The sequence below is a fragment of the Acipenser ruthenus genome, chromosome 6, assembly GCF_902713425.1.
Source record: "Acipenser ruthenus chromosome 6, fAciRut3.2 maternal haplotype, whole genome shotgun sequence".
Taxonomy (NCBI): domain Eukaryota; kingdom Metazoa; phylum Chordata; class Actinopteri; order Acipenseriformes; family Acipenseridae; genus Acipenser; species Acipenser ruthenus.
The window spans coordinates 42,515,210-42,531,379 of record NC_081194.1 but is presented as its reverse complement, the minus strand read 5'-3'; the positions used below and the strand labels follow the sequence as shown (position 1 = coordinate 42,531,379).

The following is a 16,170-nucleotide window of genomic DNA, read 5'->3' as shown; positions in this document are numbered from 1 at the left end:
ATACAAGACAACAGTACCACAATTTTGAACAAAAACCATGTTTTATATATATATATATATATATATATATATATATATATATATATATATATATATATATATATCAGGCGAACATTGAAAAAAAGTAACAATTTCACAAAATTTTAGTTTTTGCTTGATTATATTACCTTTAGAATAATCAGACAGGTACAAAACTTTTTACAAATCAATTACATACCAAATACTAACAAAGAAAAAAACAGCAAATTAACTAAAAGCTATTTTTCATCAATGTTATATCAGGCGAGGTATGCAAACAAAAAAAAAGGCATTTACACTGACAGAAATTATCTGTATGTGTCCATGGTATGGTATCTTTCAAAACAGTCACCTGGGTGTAACCCTGGCTGCCTTGAGCAGGTTTTGCAGAACCATACAGTCTCCCTCCTCCCCCCTTTTGTCACTGAATACTGCATAGTCTTTGGTGCTCTTTGATTCATTTTTGCAATGAAATGTGGCTTTCCATTCAGTCTTTCTTATCTTGTCTGTTGATGATGGACAACCACATTTTCTTGAGCCAGGGTTGCAAACATTTCCCACCAGTTGTACCAGTAAGGCTTTCCTGAAGGTTTTATGGTGAACAGGTAGCTGTCCTGATTCCACCTTCATCAATTGCTACTTCCAGCAGCCAAAAGAACATCTTCCTCCACCACTTCAGAGACTTTCTTGTGAAAGCATAGCTGTCACAGTAGTGATCCGCCCAGTCCACTGTACCCATCTTGCTGGTGTAATCACAGATAACTGAAGGCTTGTCGAGCTCTTCAATTGCTCCTCTCTTGATGGTATGCTGTGCCTTCTCAGTCACTGCCTTGGAAGGTGCTCAACATGAGCACTAGCCTTTTGTCCTTCCATCCTAGCACCATGATCTTGTTGTCCTTGGTGAATGAGACTGTCTCATTTTTTTTCAGTTTGAGGCCTTGCTTCACTGGTACTGGCAATCCTCTTCTGTTGGCCATTACTGTTCCAGTAAGGTGGATTTTTATTTTTAGCAGTTCCATGGCCGTTCGTAACCTGTGTAAAATTTGTCTGTAAACAAATGAAAGCCATGTCCATTTGTTGTCTGCAGCAATGTTTCACACAGGTGAAGAACAATTCTTGATGAAAACGGCATGTCAGGTCTCAGCAGGGAGTCTGTTGTTGGGCTGCCAAAGTAAGGAACAATAGCAGAGACTTAACCAGTTTCATAGTTAGTTAAAACAAACACACGCATCCCCCACTTGGTAGGCTTCTGAGGATTGTAGCACTTGAAGATAATCCTTCCTTTGAAGCCAACGGTGCTCTCATCTATGCAGATGTCTCTACCTGGGATAAATACCTCACAGCATTTTGTGTCTATGTAGCTGACCACATTCTTGACCTTTTGTCCTCTGCTAACAAAAGCATCTGAGGCACCTGGTGGGGGAGGGTAAAGGTGCAGCATCCAAAAGATCTGCAAGAAACGTGATCTCTTGAATACATACGATGCTCCCTCCCATTTTCCGATCCATCTCTCTTTGTTAGTTCATGACACACCGTGCAAGAAAGCTGCTCACACCCTGTGTCCACTAATGCGTGGGTTTTCACATTAACTAAAACCACATCAACAATACAAGGCCCCTCCCAACTATTTTCCCCTCGCTTACCCGCTTCTGATGCCCAATTGCAAGCCTCCACGTCACACTCCATTGCAGATGGGCATGACTTGGCCTGGTGTCCCGGTTGGTGGCATGTAAAACAGGTAGTGGGGAAAGAGGAAGCAAAGGTTAAATATCTGTCCCATTGCAGGACTCCAACATTCAAACAGTTTTACAATGGATGCAGAATGAACATCGCCCACCGCACTGGAAACTTAAAAATGTCACTCCAGTACTTAGCAAGCTGTGGAGACAATATTCCAGCCTCATCCTTCAGAATGGACTGTTGTACTGAGTGAAACCAGCAGCAAATGGTGATAACCCCATTTACCAGTTGTGACCACAGTTTTAGTGCCTCATGTCCTAAATTACCTGCATGGTCTCAATTTTGTAGGGCATTTAGGGTTTTGCAAGACTCTTGCACGAGCCAACAGCCCGTTATTGAGCCCTTTATGTCTACAGAGATTTCTGCAAAACTTGCAAAGCCTGCCAAACTCGGACATTCCACATCACAAAGCTCCAATGCAAACTATAACAGCTTCCGAGCCTTTTCACATTGTTGCAGCAGACCTTACAGAACTGCTGATCACCTCCCGTGGTAACTATTATGTATTTGCTGTGATTGATTATTTCACAAAGTATGTTAATCTGTATCCTGTTCCAGATCAACAAGCTACTACAGTTGCAAAATGTCTGTTTGAAAGTTACATTGCTGAACATGGCATTTCTGAAGTCCTTCATATGGATCAAGGAAGACAGTTTGAATTCGATCTCCTCAAGCAACTCTGTCAACTTCTGGGTGTCACTAAAACAAGCACTTCACCATGTCATCCTCAAAGTCATGGTATGGTTGAAAGTGACTTAGTTTGGCTTAACAACCCTGCCAACTCTCGAAACAAGCTTGCACCATATTGGAATGGACTCTTTTGTGTGCTAAAACGACTCCCAACCACTGACACAACTCCTGCAGTTCTGTACAAGATTGTGGACACCACCAATTTACAGGCCAAACCCCAAGTGGTACACCACAACAGACTGAAATCCTACACTGCCAGGGAGAGATCGACTTTGTTGTCTGTGCAAACCCATCAGGACCCCCTTGAACATCGGCATTCACTGACAGCATTGACAGGAGCGTTGGCTCCTCCAGCTTCCTATCATTTTGTCGAAGGATCTGCATTACCTGTTTCACCTGCATACAGTAACACCTCAACACCTACCAGTTCTCCACGACCCATTCAAGTTCTACCTGCACCACGTCTAGTTGAATGAACCAGCGATTTACCACCACCGCCAGTGCATTTGGGAACTACACATAGTGGACGAAGGGTTACCCAACCTTCCCATCTCAAAGATCACAAACTGACATAGTTGGGACTTTATAGATGTGTGGAATGCACAAGCACAAACCAAATTGGACAATGCTTTTCATTTACCTGTTTTCTTGTTTGTATTGCCTCTATATGGTACAACATGAAGCAAACATGCATTTACATTGTTGAGCTAAATATGAGGTCAAATACTTTATTAGTACTATTATCTTGTTAAAAAGATGTCATTTTACATTAGTTGCAACTGTTTGTTTATATAGTGTAGAAACGGGGATGTTTCTTAGGAAGGGGGTGTGACAGAGATCGAATGAGTCTTAGTGTTAGATCTCCCTCTCGACCTGTGAGAGCACGGTATACGAGGAACAGAGTACCCTTAATGAAATGGCACGACAATTTATTCCGTAGGGTAGATGGAAGTCGGTCAGTTCGGAAGGGGGCGGAGCCATGGCACCCGAGCTCAGTGACCCAGACGGTAAGCGGCGTGGCATCCGAGGACTGGAGGAGCGGATGCGCTCGTTAACCTCGGGGTCATGGGCGAGGGTATAAATAGGGGGCATGGCTTGAGTGATCTGTTCCTTTGCATATGGTTAAAACATATAACCGAGAAGGAGCCCGAAACGTGAACGCGACCGTGAGTGTTTTGTGTCTGTGTCCTAACACTGTGTGTCTTGTGTGTTATTGTCTCACTAAGATTACTGAGCACGATCCGGAGCTGCAGCCGCAGGCCAGCGAAAACCCGGACTTCACCACTCACCTGTTTCACTTTCGGAACTGTCTCTGTGTTTGCACCTTTTAACACTTGTATCACGCACTGTCTTTGTGTACGTGTTTAGTGTGGGTGTCGGAACGGGACTTTGGGGTTGCGGGTCAAACCCGTAGGATTACAATTAGAAGTGATACACGCCGCTGTATCACTTCCAGCACTATTATTATTTACAGGTTTTGCCTTGAGGCTCTGGACATTTATTAAATTAAATAAACACCCTTGCACCTGTACCAACGTCTGTCCGTGTGATTATTCTGCACTGCACTCACCTGCACGTCATTACCACTTTGCCACACGTGGTGTCAGAAGTGGGATGGACTACGCAACACTGTCGGCGCTGCTGGAGCAGCTGGACAGCAGACGGGAGGGGGAGGAAAGACGGAGAGAGGAGAGGTACACCGCGTTGATCGAGAGGGTCGGGCTGGCAATACCTCCCACAGCATCAGCGGAACGCGGCTTCATAGCGCCCAAAGCCAGGACGCATAAAATGACGGCGGATGATGATCCAGAGGCATACCTGGTGGCTGGCTACCACCGCGTCATGGCCCCGACAGTTCTGGGCAAGCCAGCTGGGACCCTGCCTGATTGGGGAAGCGCAGGCAGCATACCAGGCAATGGGGGATGACGACGCCGCTCAATATGACCTGGTAAAGCTGGCTATTCTCCGCCGTCTGAATATTACGGAGGAAACGCACAGAGTGAGGTTCAGGGAGTACAGGAGGTCCCCGAACGTACGCCCCAGGGTGGTCGCGCAGAAGCTCTGTGACCACATGATACACTGGCTCACCCCGGCGCTAAAAACAACTGCCCAGATGGGGGAGGCCATCGTTATCGAGCAGTTTTGTCATGTGGTCGGCGCCGAGACCCAAGGATGGATACGGCGCCACAACCCCGACACCCTGGAACAGGCAGTCAAACTCGCTGAGGACTTCGAGGACTCCCTGGTATCCGCCCAGACCGGGCTACTCACCCCGCTACCTCAACGGAGCAGCCGAGCCCCACCTCCTCTCTCTGCTCCATCAGCCCCACCACCAGGACCGGGTCAACGCCCTTCGAGAGCACCAACCCCAATGGGCGACCTTGCCTCCTCTTCATGGAGACCAAGGTTGGCCCCCAGCGGGGGTAGAGGTGCTGCCCCTGCCCCGTTGCCATACCAGCAGTGGGACAGACCATTTAATACTGTGCCCTCCTTTCCCCCTACCTGTTTTAGGTGCCGCCAGCCGGGACATCAGGCTAGGTCATGCCCATCTGCGATGGAGTGTGACGTGGCCGTCTGTAATCTGGCATCTGAAGCGGGTAAGCGAGGGAAAAATGGTCGGGAGGGGCCTTGTATTGTTAAGGTGATTTTTGGAAATGTGAAAACCCATGCATTAGTGGACACAGGGTGTGGTCAGACCTTAATTAGAGCATCTCTCTTGGGCGGTATGGTGTGGCAGCCACAAGGTCAGGTGGTGATCTCCTGTATCCATGGAGACACGGCAACATACCCCACAGTAAAAGCATATTTATCGGTCGGTCCGATGAAACGTTCCCTGGTAGTTGGGGTAGCGGAAAGGTTACCACATCCCATTATTCTGGGTCGGGACTGGCCCAACTATAAAGATTTATTGAAATTAAGGGCAGTCCCGGCCATACACGCAAATGTGGCAGAAAAAGTAGAAGGGGAAATAATTGGTAATGTTTTTCCCTTTCAAGCGGAAATGTTCTCTTCCCTGTTCCGGCCGAAAAAAACAAACAAAGAGAGAAGGCTGCGGAAATGGGAGGGAGCGTTAATGAGACAAGGCTGGGGGCTGGTGGGAGCCTGTTATAACGGTGAAAAACGTCAGTCAAAGGGGGTCGGAACGCAGTGTGACCGAGAGGGCGAGGTTACTGGGCCATCAAGGGCAGATGTTACTCCTGCCCCGCTCAATATACCGGACATGTGGCACTCGAATGTGAACCTAGTGTGGGAGCAGGACAATGACCCATCACTGGTGCACATTCGGGGACAGGTCCGGTCCATTGAAGGTAAGGATGTTGAAGGCGCTGGGGCACTAGTATTTCCACACTTCATTATCAAGGGGCAATTACTATATAGGGTAAACCTGGCCGCGGGCACAGGACATCCTGTAACACAATTATTGGTTCCCCCGTCTTGTCGGCTGGAGGTCATGAGGCTGGCGCATGATATCCCTTTTGCGGGGCACCTCGGAGTTGACAAGACAAGGGAACGGATATTGGCTCGATTCTTTTGGCCAGGTGTTTATAAAGAAGTGTCGAAATATGTAGCCACATGCCCAGACTGCCAGAGAGTAGCGCCGGGTCGAGTGCGCCCCGCCCCTTTGGTCCCACTGCCGATTATTTCCACCCCCTTTGAACGCATCGCAGTGGACATAGTCGGCCCTTTGCTACCTTCTGACTCCGGGTATACGCATATCTTAGTGGTGGTAGATTACGCAACGCGATACCCAGAGGCAGTTCCATTGAGGTCCACTAGTGCTGCTGCGATAGCCAAAGAACTAGTGCAGATTATGGCAAGAGTAGGGATCCCCAACGAGATATTGACTGATCATGGAACTAATTTCTTGTCAAATACGCTACAGCAGGTATATAAATTACTAAAAATACGTCCCATCAGAACGTCGGTTTACCATCCACAGACGGGCGGTTTGGTGGAACGTTTTAATCAGACTCTAAAGGCGATGCTGAGACGATTTGTGAATCAAGAGCAAAAACATTGGGCATCGCTTCTTCCCTACCTCCTTTTTGCAGTGAGAGAGGTGCCGCAGAGTTCGACAGGGTTCTCCCCCTTCGAGCTCTTGTACGGCCGACAGCCTCGCGGCATTCTCGATCTGTTGAGAGAGGGGTGGGAGGAGCACAAAGGCTCGTCCAAAAATGTAGTGCAGCATGTGCTCCTACTGAGAGATCGCCTAGATTTGGTCGGTCGTTTGTCCCAAGACAATCTCAGATCGGCTCAGCATCGACAACAGCAGCATTACAATCAAAATGCATTAATCTGAACTTTTCGACCCGGAGACAAGGTAATGCTGCTACTTCCCTCATCGGAATCCAAACTATGTGCTAAATGGCAAGGGCCATATGAGGTGATTCGGGCTATAGGAAAGGTGAATTACGAAATTAAACAGCCCGATCGCCGTAACAAAAAAGAAATTTATCACATAAATTTATTAAAGCCCTGGCAGGCAAGAGAGGTGTTATTCATAGCCCCAGGCAATATAGAGGATGATTTAGGGCCCGAGCTAGAACCCTCTGGCACAAAGAACATTTCGATGGGGGAACAGTTACTTCCTGATCAGCAACGTGAACTACGGAGGTTAATTGAGGAATTTAGCGATGTTTTTTCTAACACGCCCGGTAGAACTAACCTTGCTGAATATGACATTATCTCTCCCCCAGGTGTCACAGTGCGAGAGAGACCTTACCGGATCCCGGAAAGTCGACGGAGTGGCGTTCGCAAAGAGGTATGGGACATGCTCGAACTTGGGGTGATTGAGCCTTCCAGGAGCGAGTGGTGCAGTCCAATTGTGATAGTGGCCAAAAAGGACGGCACCAACCGCTTCTGCGTTGATTTCCGCAAGGTAAACGCTATTGCCAAGTTTGATGCGTATCCCATGCCTCGGGTCGACGAACTCCTAGATAGACTGGGGACGGCGAGGTTCATCTCCACTCTGGATCTGACGAAGGGATATTGGCAGATCCCGATAACTCGTAGTTCTAGAGAGAAAACCGCATTTTCAACACCAGAGGGGCTGTTTCATTTTACAACCATGCCGTTTGGGTTACATGGTGCGCCTGCTGCCTTCCAGAGACTGATGGACCAGGTTTTACACCCACATCGTGAATATGCGGCAGCGTATATTGATGATGTGGTCATTTACAGCTCCACCTGGCGAGAGCATTTGGCTAGGATCACAGCCGTCCTTCAGTCTCTAAGGGCAGCCCGGCTGACAGCTAACTTGCGAAAATGTGCGTTTGCCAAAAAAGAAACGCAATATTTGGGATTTGTAATGGGGAATGGCAGGGTGAAACCCGTTGTCTCCAAGGTCCAGGCCTTGGTAGACGCGGCAATCCCCAAAACCAAGGCTCAAGTGAGGTCGCTACTGGGGTTAGCCGGTTATTACCGCCGCTTTATCCCCGAGTATGCCACAGTGGTTAATCCCTTAGTTGACCTCACCAAAAAGAGCGCACCAAATTCAATTAAATGGTCAGAAGAATGTCAGGGGGCGTTTAATACTGTTAAGCAGAGACTTTGCCAGGCCCCTGCTCTCATCACGCCAGACTTCACTAAGAGATTCATCCTCCACACCGATGCTTCGGATGTCAGCTTGGGTGCAGTCCTGTCTCAAATGGTAGGCGGAGTAGAACACCCTGTTCTGTACATAAGTAAAAAAATGCTCCCTCGGGAGCGCAACTACTCCGTCGTCGAAAAAGAGTGTTTGGCCATTAAGTGGGCTACTCACTCTTTAAGATACTACCTGCTGGGACACTCATTTGATCTTGTCACTGACCACGCCCCACTCAAGTGGTTAAGCACAATGAAGGACAGCAATGCCCGGATAACTCGGTGGTATCTGGCATTGCAGCCCTTCATGTACCATATGGTACACCGTGCAGGGAAAGACCACCAAAATGCGGATTATTTTTCCCGGGAGGGGGGAGTAATGGGAAAGGTAGGTTTAGCCGAGTGTTCCTTCGGCTCCACTCTGAGCGGTGGGATATGTGACAGAGATCGAATGAGTCTTAGTGTTAGATCTCCCTCTCGACCTGTGAGAGCACGGTATACGAGGAACAGAGTACCCTTAATGAAATGGCACGACAATTTATTCCGTAGGGTAGATGGAAGTCGGTCAGTTCGGAAGGGGGCGGAGCCATGGCACCCGAGCTCAGTGACCCAGACGGTAAGCGGCGTGGCATCCGAGGACTGGAGGAGCGGATGCGCTCGTTAACCTCGGGGTCATGGGCGAGGGTATAAATAGGGGGCATGGCTTGAGTGATCTGTTCCTTTGCATATGGTTAAAACATATAACCGAGAAGGAGCCCGAAACGTGAACGCGACCGTGAGTGTTTTGTGTCTGTGTCCTAACACTGTGTGTCTTGTGTGTTATTGTCTCACTAAGATTACTGAGCACGATCCGGAGCTGCAGCCGCAGGCCAGCGAAAACCCGGACTTCACCACTCACCTGTTTCACTTTCGGAACTGTCTCTGTGTTTGCACCTTTTAACACTTGTATCACGCACTGTCTTTGTGTACGTGTTTAGTGTGGGTGTCGGAACGGGACTTTGGGGTTGCGGGTCAAACCCGTAGGATTACAATTAGAAGTGATACACGCCGCTGTATCACTTCCAGCACTATTATTATTTACAGGTTTTGCCTTGAGGCTCTGGACATTTATTAAATTAAATAAACACCCTTGCACCTGTACCAACGTATGTCCGTGTGATTATTCTGCACTGCACTCACCTGCACGTCATTACCACTTTGCCACAGGGGGCATATGTAATATTTATCGGTTTGGATTTGGAGGATTGCACCTTCAGGTTTCGTTTTGGATTATTGTGTTTGCCATAGAAATGGATGTGAAAAAAAGGGATACACAGGAAAAGTGAGAGAAAGATATGCTCCTTACCTATACTTCTGTTTTGTGTAAACTACGCTGTGTTCCGATTGAGAAAGAAATAAAACCTCCATTATTGGTACCCATTTTTTATTTATTAATAGTGGCCGGAAATGCTTATTTTGCCAGGTTTTTAGTGTACTGATAATGTCAACTCCACTTATTGTCATCACTTCAGCCCAGCCCCTAAAGTGATATTAAGCAGGTTTGACTGTAACTGCATGTTTAGTATGAGCAACATGTGGTATATTTGAGCCTCAAGAATATTTTTAATTAGACTTTGCTTTGATTTAATAAAGAATATAAATGAAATTGCAGTTTTGCCCTTAAAGGCAGGCTGGAGGAACACGTTTGGGGCAATGTGGGGAACTGATTATGTATTTGCTAACAGCGATGTGGATACATACATTTTAATACCCAGTACTACATCAAAAGCTCAAAATTTCTCCACTCAACAGTCCCATATTAGAAAATTATATTTCATTTATAAGGATGTAGCGTAAAATGTACCATTATTGTACAACTAACAGTAATATTGTGCTTTTTTTCAGAGTTCTCCAAGCATATTTTGCCCTAATGACAGAACAAAAAATATTGATGCCATCAACAGAGTTATTTCTGGTGCCAAGAGGTTTATCTACGTGTCCATAATGGACTACCTGCCTCTAGTCAACATAAGTTCTCACAGTTCAGGAAGCACACAACCAAACAGGTAAGGTCAGAATAATACAAAATATATACAGGATAGGGATTCTATATGAGACAGGAGGCTAAACTTATTAATTGCCATTTTCTCAGTATAGATCTGCAGCAGTGCCATTTAAAACCTTGCTTATATGAATCATTCCTGATTTCTGAAAAACACATTCAAATGAAATCCAAATTCTTGCTGAAAGCATGTACACTGTATATATCCTCTATGTTTCAAATTCCAGCAGTGGGACATTGGAACTAATGTTTACTGGCTTCTTACAGGGCACCCGGAAGGTATTAAAATCCCAGACTAGGTTTACAGCAAATGGGCTTTAATTCTTTACAATAAAGGGATTTTTTGTTGACCTACTCATGAGACCAATCAAAAATGAATATTGTCTATAATTCCTAAAGAGATGATAGAGTTGAAAATCTGCAAAAATGTCTGTTCTTCTGAATGGCCTGTAGTGATAGAGCCATCACTTTCAAATGAGTGTCAACTGCAATGTATCTTACCCTCTATTGAAGCCCATGTACACATAAAGCATGTGCTAGTTATTTATAGTATTTTCAATATATACTGTATACATTGCTCCCTAGTTAGACTTCAACCGTTTATAGTACATAAATAACTTATATCATAATGCCATTTCACTTGCATTCTCGTTATAAGGCAGGACACAAAGCACAGCCTCTTAAATACAGCTTCCAACTATGTTGCAACGAGGAAGCACTTCATACATAAGTGTTGATACCAGGGCTTAAATTCAGCCGGAGCTGTCCAGAGCTGAGCTCCGGTAAATATTTCCACACCTTGACTTCAGGCTGTTCTGTAGTGAAAACAATACAAGATACAACTTTTACTATAGTAATTATGAACACTTATATTAATGAGGACTGTAGCAATTTATTTTCATGTCAATTATTACAAGTGAAAATACTTATGTACAGTATATGGAGAGCAGCATAACAACAGGAGCGTCACACAAGACTGACAGAATGCGAACATATGCTTAGCGAAGGAGGCGCGACAGCATTCGCGATAACAAAACACAAGTAAAATTCCAAGCGAAATCTTGTGGAACCAAAACAAGCCCTTTTCGCCCTAAAAGCAGCTATCGCTTGTTGACTACAAGTGGGTTGAGAAGGGGGAGTGATTTGCTATCGCCCGACCAAATCTACTAAATTCCAGCTATAAATCACATCCCAAGACTTTCGCAGGACTGGTTTATACAGTCGAAAGCTATCGCGTATTAAGCAAATAGTAAAACAAAATAACACTAAACATCCTGATATTTGAAAATGCCTCAAGACGCTCCACTGACCTCATATATCAAACACTTGCACACAACACTGAATAATTTAAAATTAATAATTACAGTATCAAATATTAGTATATGTATTATTCCTATTATTATCATAATATATGTTGTGTTTGTTGCACCCTTAAACGAAACACACACAAGACTTCTTTAGCCTACTTTTTTTTTTCGAGTTAAATGTTTAATAAAACAATAAGTTTTATTTCTTTAATACGTACAAACAATAAACTATGTTCTACTCACAGAGAGGTTTGCCTGAAGCAGCGTCTCTTTCAGTGAGGTAAAGCTTTTTAGATATATTTTCTTTTATTTCTTATCTTTGTAGTAAGCTACAACTACGGACGGTACACTTTTTATAAAGTCCATGGACATATTCACTCGTCATCTGTGACGTCACCTACCTCTGTTCAAATTAAAGGCACAGTGCTCCGTTACATTGAACTTCGATCAAACTCAAGGCTAACAAATGTAAACAAACTAGAATACTAATAAAGAACGTGTGACTGTTTTAACCACTTTAAAATATATTAACTTTTAGTTTTAAACATTTAGTTACTCTCGTAAAGTACTTCAACATGTTGCCCTACACATTAACATTATGAAGCCCAAATTCTCAGCATGTAAGAACAAGCCCACTGTTCCAGTACAGGGGAGCACATTTTGGCTATACGGTGTCAGCATGCCAAGCTGTCCCCTCGAAACATATGAATCCGAGTAGATAACAAAATTACATAATACCTGTAAAGGTCATCTCAGAAGCATCAAGATGAAGTTTTTAAATTTGCTTTGGGCTTTCGACAGAAGTAATAATAATAATAATAATAATAATAATAATAATAATAATAATAATAAAATACAATTACCCCACTCTGCCCGTTTAAAAAAAATTAAAAATCTGCTATCAACATTTTTTTTTTCACGGCACTGGATAGCATTTCATTCCACTTCTTATTGTATATAATATGTACCGGTATTGATCCTGGCGACAGTGTTACATTGGTTTTTGGATGTTCTATTCACATCCAAAAACCAATCCAAATCCAAGTTTGTTAATTTTTTAATTTTTTAAAATTTATTTAATCTTCGTTCTCGTGCAGTTACTATGCAGCCTTGTGCACAACAGGGCTCTGGGCAGCACCGTGCCAGTCAGGTATGAGGATGCTGACATTGCATGGTGCTGACACAAGCCAGGGCACGATATGGATTTTTACAAAAATCATGAAAACAATGTGGCACGCTTTCATAACAGTGACAGAACAATGCAGCACGATGCTGCAGACGTCGTGGAAACGAGGTAATTGCCAAGTGTGTGTGTGTTTTCTTTCAAACTCACATCTGTATTTTTCAATATTTTACACAATAAAAATAAAAGCAGATAATTGTTATTATTATCATTAAACATATTTTTATTATTATTACTACAAGTAGTAGTTGTATGTAATAGCATTCATTCACTGATATCACTATGTAACACAATTTTTGTTCCTGGGTAGTAAGTGTTATTTCCTAATTGCTTATGCCTCAAAAGTATAGAAAATGGCTATTATTCCCCACAAACTTTGCTTTTGTGACCAGCACAGTGATATTTTGAAATTTACCTATTTCCAATGAGAAAACGGGCGAATTTGTGTCTTTTCGTTCACATAAAGTCAGAAAAAAACAACATATGAATCCAAATTAACATGTATTTATACCAAAGTAATACAAAAATGACTACAAAAGATTTAAAAGTGAGTATTTTTTCGAGATTTACGATTATACTGTAAATCACTTTCACGAATCAGCCCCCAAATGTAGTCTCCCATCATGTTCTCGTTATACTGTCCTTGGTAGCGGCGTTCAAAGTCCAGTATATCCTGGTGGAAGTGCTCGCCTTGCTCCTCCGAGTACGCTCCCATGTTCTCCTTGAATTTATCAAGATGAGCATCAAGGATATGGACTTTGAGGGACATCCTACAGCCCATTGTGCCGTAGTTCTTCACCAGAGTCTCAACCAGCTCCACATAGTTTTCGGCCTTGTGATTGCCCAGGAAGCCCCGAACCACTGCGACAAAGCTGTTCCAAGCCGCTTTCTCCTTACTAGTGAGCTTCTTGGGGAATTCATTGCACTCCAGGATCTTCTTTATCTGTGGTCCGACAAAGACACCGGCTTTGACCTTTGCCTCAGACAGCTTAGGGAAGAAGTCTTGAAGGTACTTGAAGGCTGCCGACTCCTTATCTAGAGCTCTGACAAATTGTTTCATAAGGCCCAATTTGATGTGCAGTGGTGGCATCAGCACCTTCCAGGGGTCCACCAGTGGCTCCCACTTGACGTTGTTCCTCCCCACAGAGAACTCGGTCCGCTTGGAAGGGTCCACCATGCAGAAGTAGCAGTTGCTTGAGTGGTCAGTGGGTTCCCGCCAGATTCTTGGGATAGCGAACTTCATGGCTCTCTTTTCCCCTCTGTACCATCCTACAAAAATACATTTATTTCACCCATGACTAATGTGTAAGAGATTCTCGCAACATTTTTCATATATGATATATTTTTTCAATAACATTGAAAATTGTAAAACATTTTAAAATTAAAAACTTTTACAATTTTAAAAATTTTAACAAATTTTATAACATAAAATTCCGAGCAACAATTGTCCATCTTACCTTCCAGAGTTTTTTTGCAGAGTGCTCGCAGGTGAAATGAGGTGCGCAGGGTTTGTCTTGATCCCCGGCAGGCATGCCAAAATATGCCTTGTAGGCCTCACACATCTTAGCAGATGCTTCCACAGAGTACTTTTTCGCTCTTGTCTTGATAAATTGGCCACAGACATAGCAAAATGCGTCTGCCGGATGCTTACAGCCTCTTGATGCCATCTCAGAAAAATGCAGATATGTATCCACTTAGGCAGCTGGAACTAAACTGAACTGGTGGGCTTAAGGCCCCTGTATTTATACTACTATTTATATTACTGGAAAGTTCTAGAAAGTTCTAGAAGTTACTCCAAGTTTACTCAGCACTGAATCTATCTGGAATGTTCTGGAAAATAGGTAAATTTCAAAATATCACTGTCCTGGTCACAAAAGCAAAGTTTGTGGGGAATAATAGCCATTTTCTATACTTTTGAGGCATAAGCAATTAGGAAATAACACTTACTACCCAGGAACTAAAAAAAATAAAAAAATTGTTACACGGTGTATTCAAACGAAACAGTAGTAGAACACGCCATGTTTCCGCCCCTTCAAAATGTCACAAATACCGGCTGGGGATCAACAGCTGTTTTCATGTTGCTGTCGGCGGCCCCTCCTACTCCTGCGAAACTTCTCTCTGCCCATTTCGCGGATTGGAAATGTATAGTTTTATTTTCGTGATAAAGAAAATGCGATATGGAAACTAGCGATATTATGCATAAACACGCTTTTGCAAGAGCGATCAGTGTTTCTTTTGGTCCGGCCCATAATCAGCGAGCAGCTTGGGTCGTAACCAGGGTAACGCGTGAATGTGACGTGCGTGGTTTGTGTATGGTTGATTTACTGAATAGTTGAAATTCATCACTATGAGTCAAAAAAATAAGATTCATTTCTTTACAAGAAACTCTGATTCTGACAGTGAGGAAGTTTGTGGTGTTAAGAGGAGGAAAAGCAGTGCAGAGCGTCCCCAGCGAATCAAATAATCATCAAGAAAAAAAAAAAAAAACACGAAGATGAACCAGAAGGTTGTGTGAGTGATCTATGGTTGTGTTGTTCACACAGTCAAAAAAAAAAAGACTTCTGCAGAAACACATGGCTAATTGTCAGGAAAGGTAAGCTGGGTTGCAGCATCTGAAAAAGTATAGTCCCATGGAGTGATAAGTAGAGGTCATGACTTGAAGATTGCTAAAACAGGCAACTTGTGATATTTCATGCTATGGGGACATTAAATTAAAACAAATGAAGTCACTGAGGAAAAAATATATGTGAGCACAAAATCTCAGTCCCAAAGCAGCAGAAAGTATTCAGAATGTGACACAGAAAGATACATTTATATTGTGTCAAGTGCAAGGGCAGTCACAGCATATTGAAAGTGCATGCAGAGTGTTCCATACTGCTTACAAACAGCCTAAACAAAATTGGGCCTCCTACAATTTTGAAACAGAAATATCATATCTTGCAATGATTGATGAGACAACTACTTTGAGCCAGGCTACCATTCTTATAGTCTGTGTACGATTTGCAACAGAGGAGATGAAGCAGCCTACAAACATATTTCTTGATCTGATAGAGCTTCCAGCCACTGATGCTGCCACCATTTCAAGGATCTTGCTGCAAAGTCTGAATTAAATGGGATTCACAGATTACCTAAAGGAGCACGTGGTGGCTCTTGCTTGTGATGGAGCCGCAGTCATGCTAGGTCGGAAAAGCAGTGGATACTCTGATACAGTGCGTTTCCCAAAGCTGATTGTTTGGCACTGCTCTGCCCATTGATTGGAACTCTTTGTTCATGGTGTTGTGCAGGAAGTTCATGGGATCAACCACTTTAAAGTGTTTATCGACAAACTGTACTCTCTGTATCACACCTCTCCTAAAAGCGCAAGGGAACTTAAACACTGTGCAGCAACATTACATGTGTTATCCTGAAGATTCGTCACGTTCTGGGAACACGCTGGGTTGCATCAAGTAGCCGTGCAGGTCTGGAAGAATTACTGTGCTCTCTTTCTTCACTTCCAGCAGTCAACAGCAGGTAAAGAAAAAAACATGTTTAGCGGATCAACATCCACAGTCAAGGGAAATCAACATCCACAGTGAAGAGAAATCAACATCCACAGTGAAGAGAAATCA

General features: G+C 43.8%; 1 protein-coding gene and 1 long non-coding RNA gene across 3 annotated transcripts in view; one reads left to right on the top strand and one right to left on the bottom strand.

Moving 5' to 3' along the window:
* Positions 1 to 16,170, top strand: part of LOC117410474 (inactive phospholipase D5-like) — a 202,524-nt gene that overhangs the window by 171,195 nt on the left and 15,159 nt on the right. For both annotated transcript variants that reach the window (XM_034017045.3, XM_034017048.3), the window contains exon 7: positions 9,916 to 10,076. In XM_034017045.3, coding sequence (XP_033872936.1) covers positions 9,916 to 10,076 — 161 coding nt within the window. The remainder of the gene's footprint in view (positions 1 to 9,915; positions 10,077 to 16,170) is intronic.
* LOC131737285 (uncharacterized) lies at positions 288 to 11,720 on the bottom strand. Its single transcript, XR_009328891.1, has 3 exons — positions 11,623 to 11,720; positions 1,662 to 1,725; positions 288 to 1,181 (listed from the first exon to the last, which is right to left on the bottom strand). It is a non-coding gene; the product is annotated as an uncharacterized LOC131737285 (long non-coding RNA).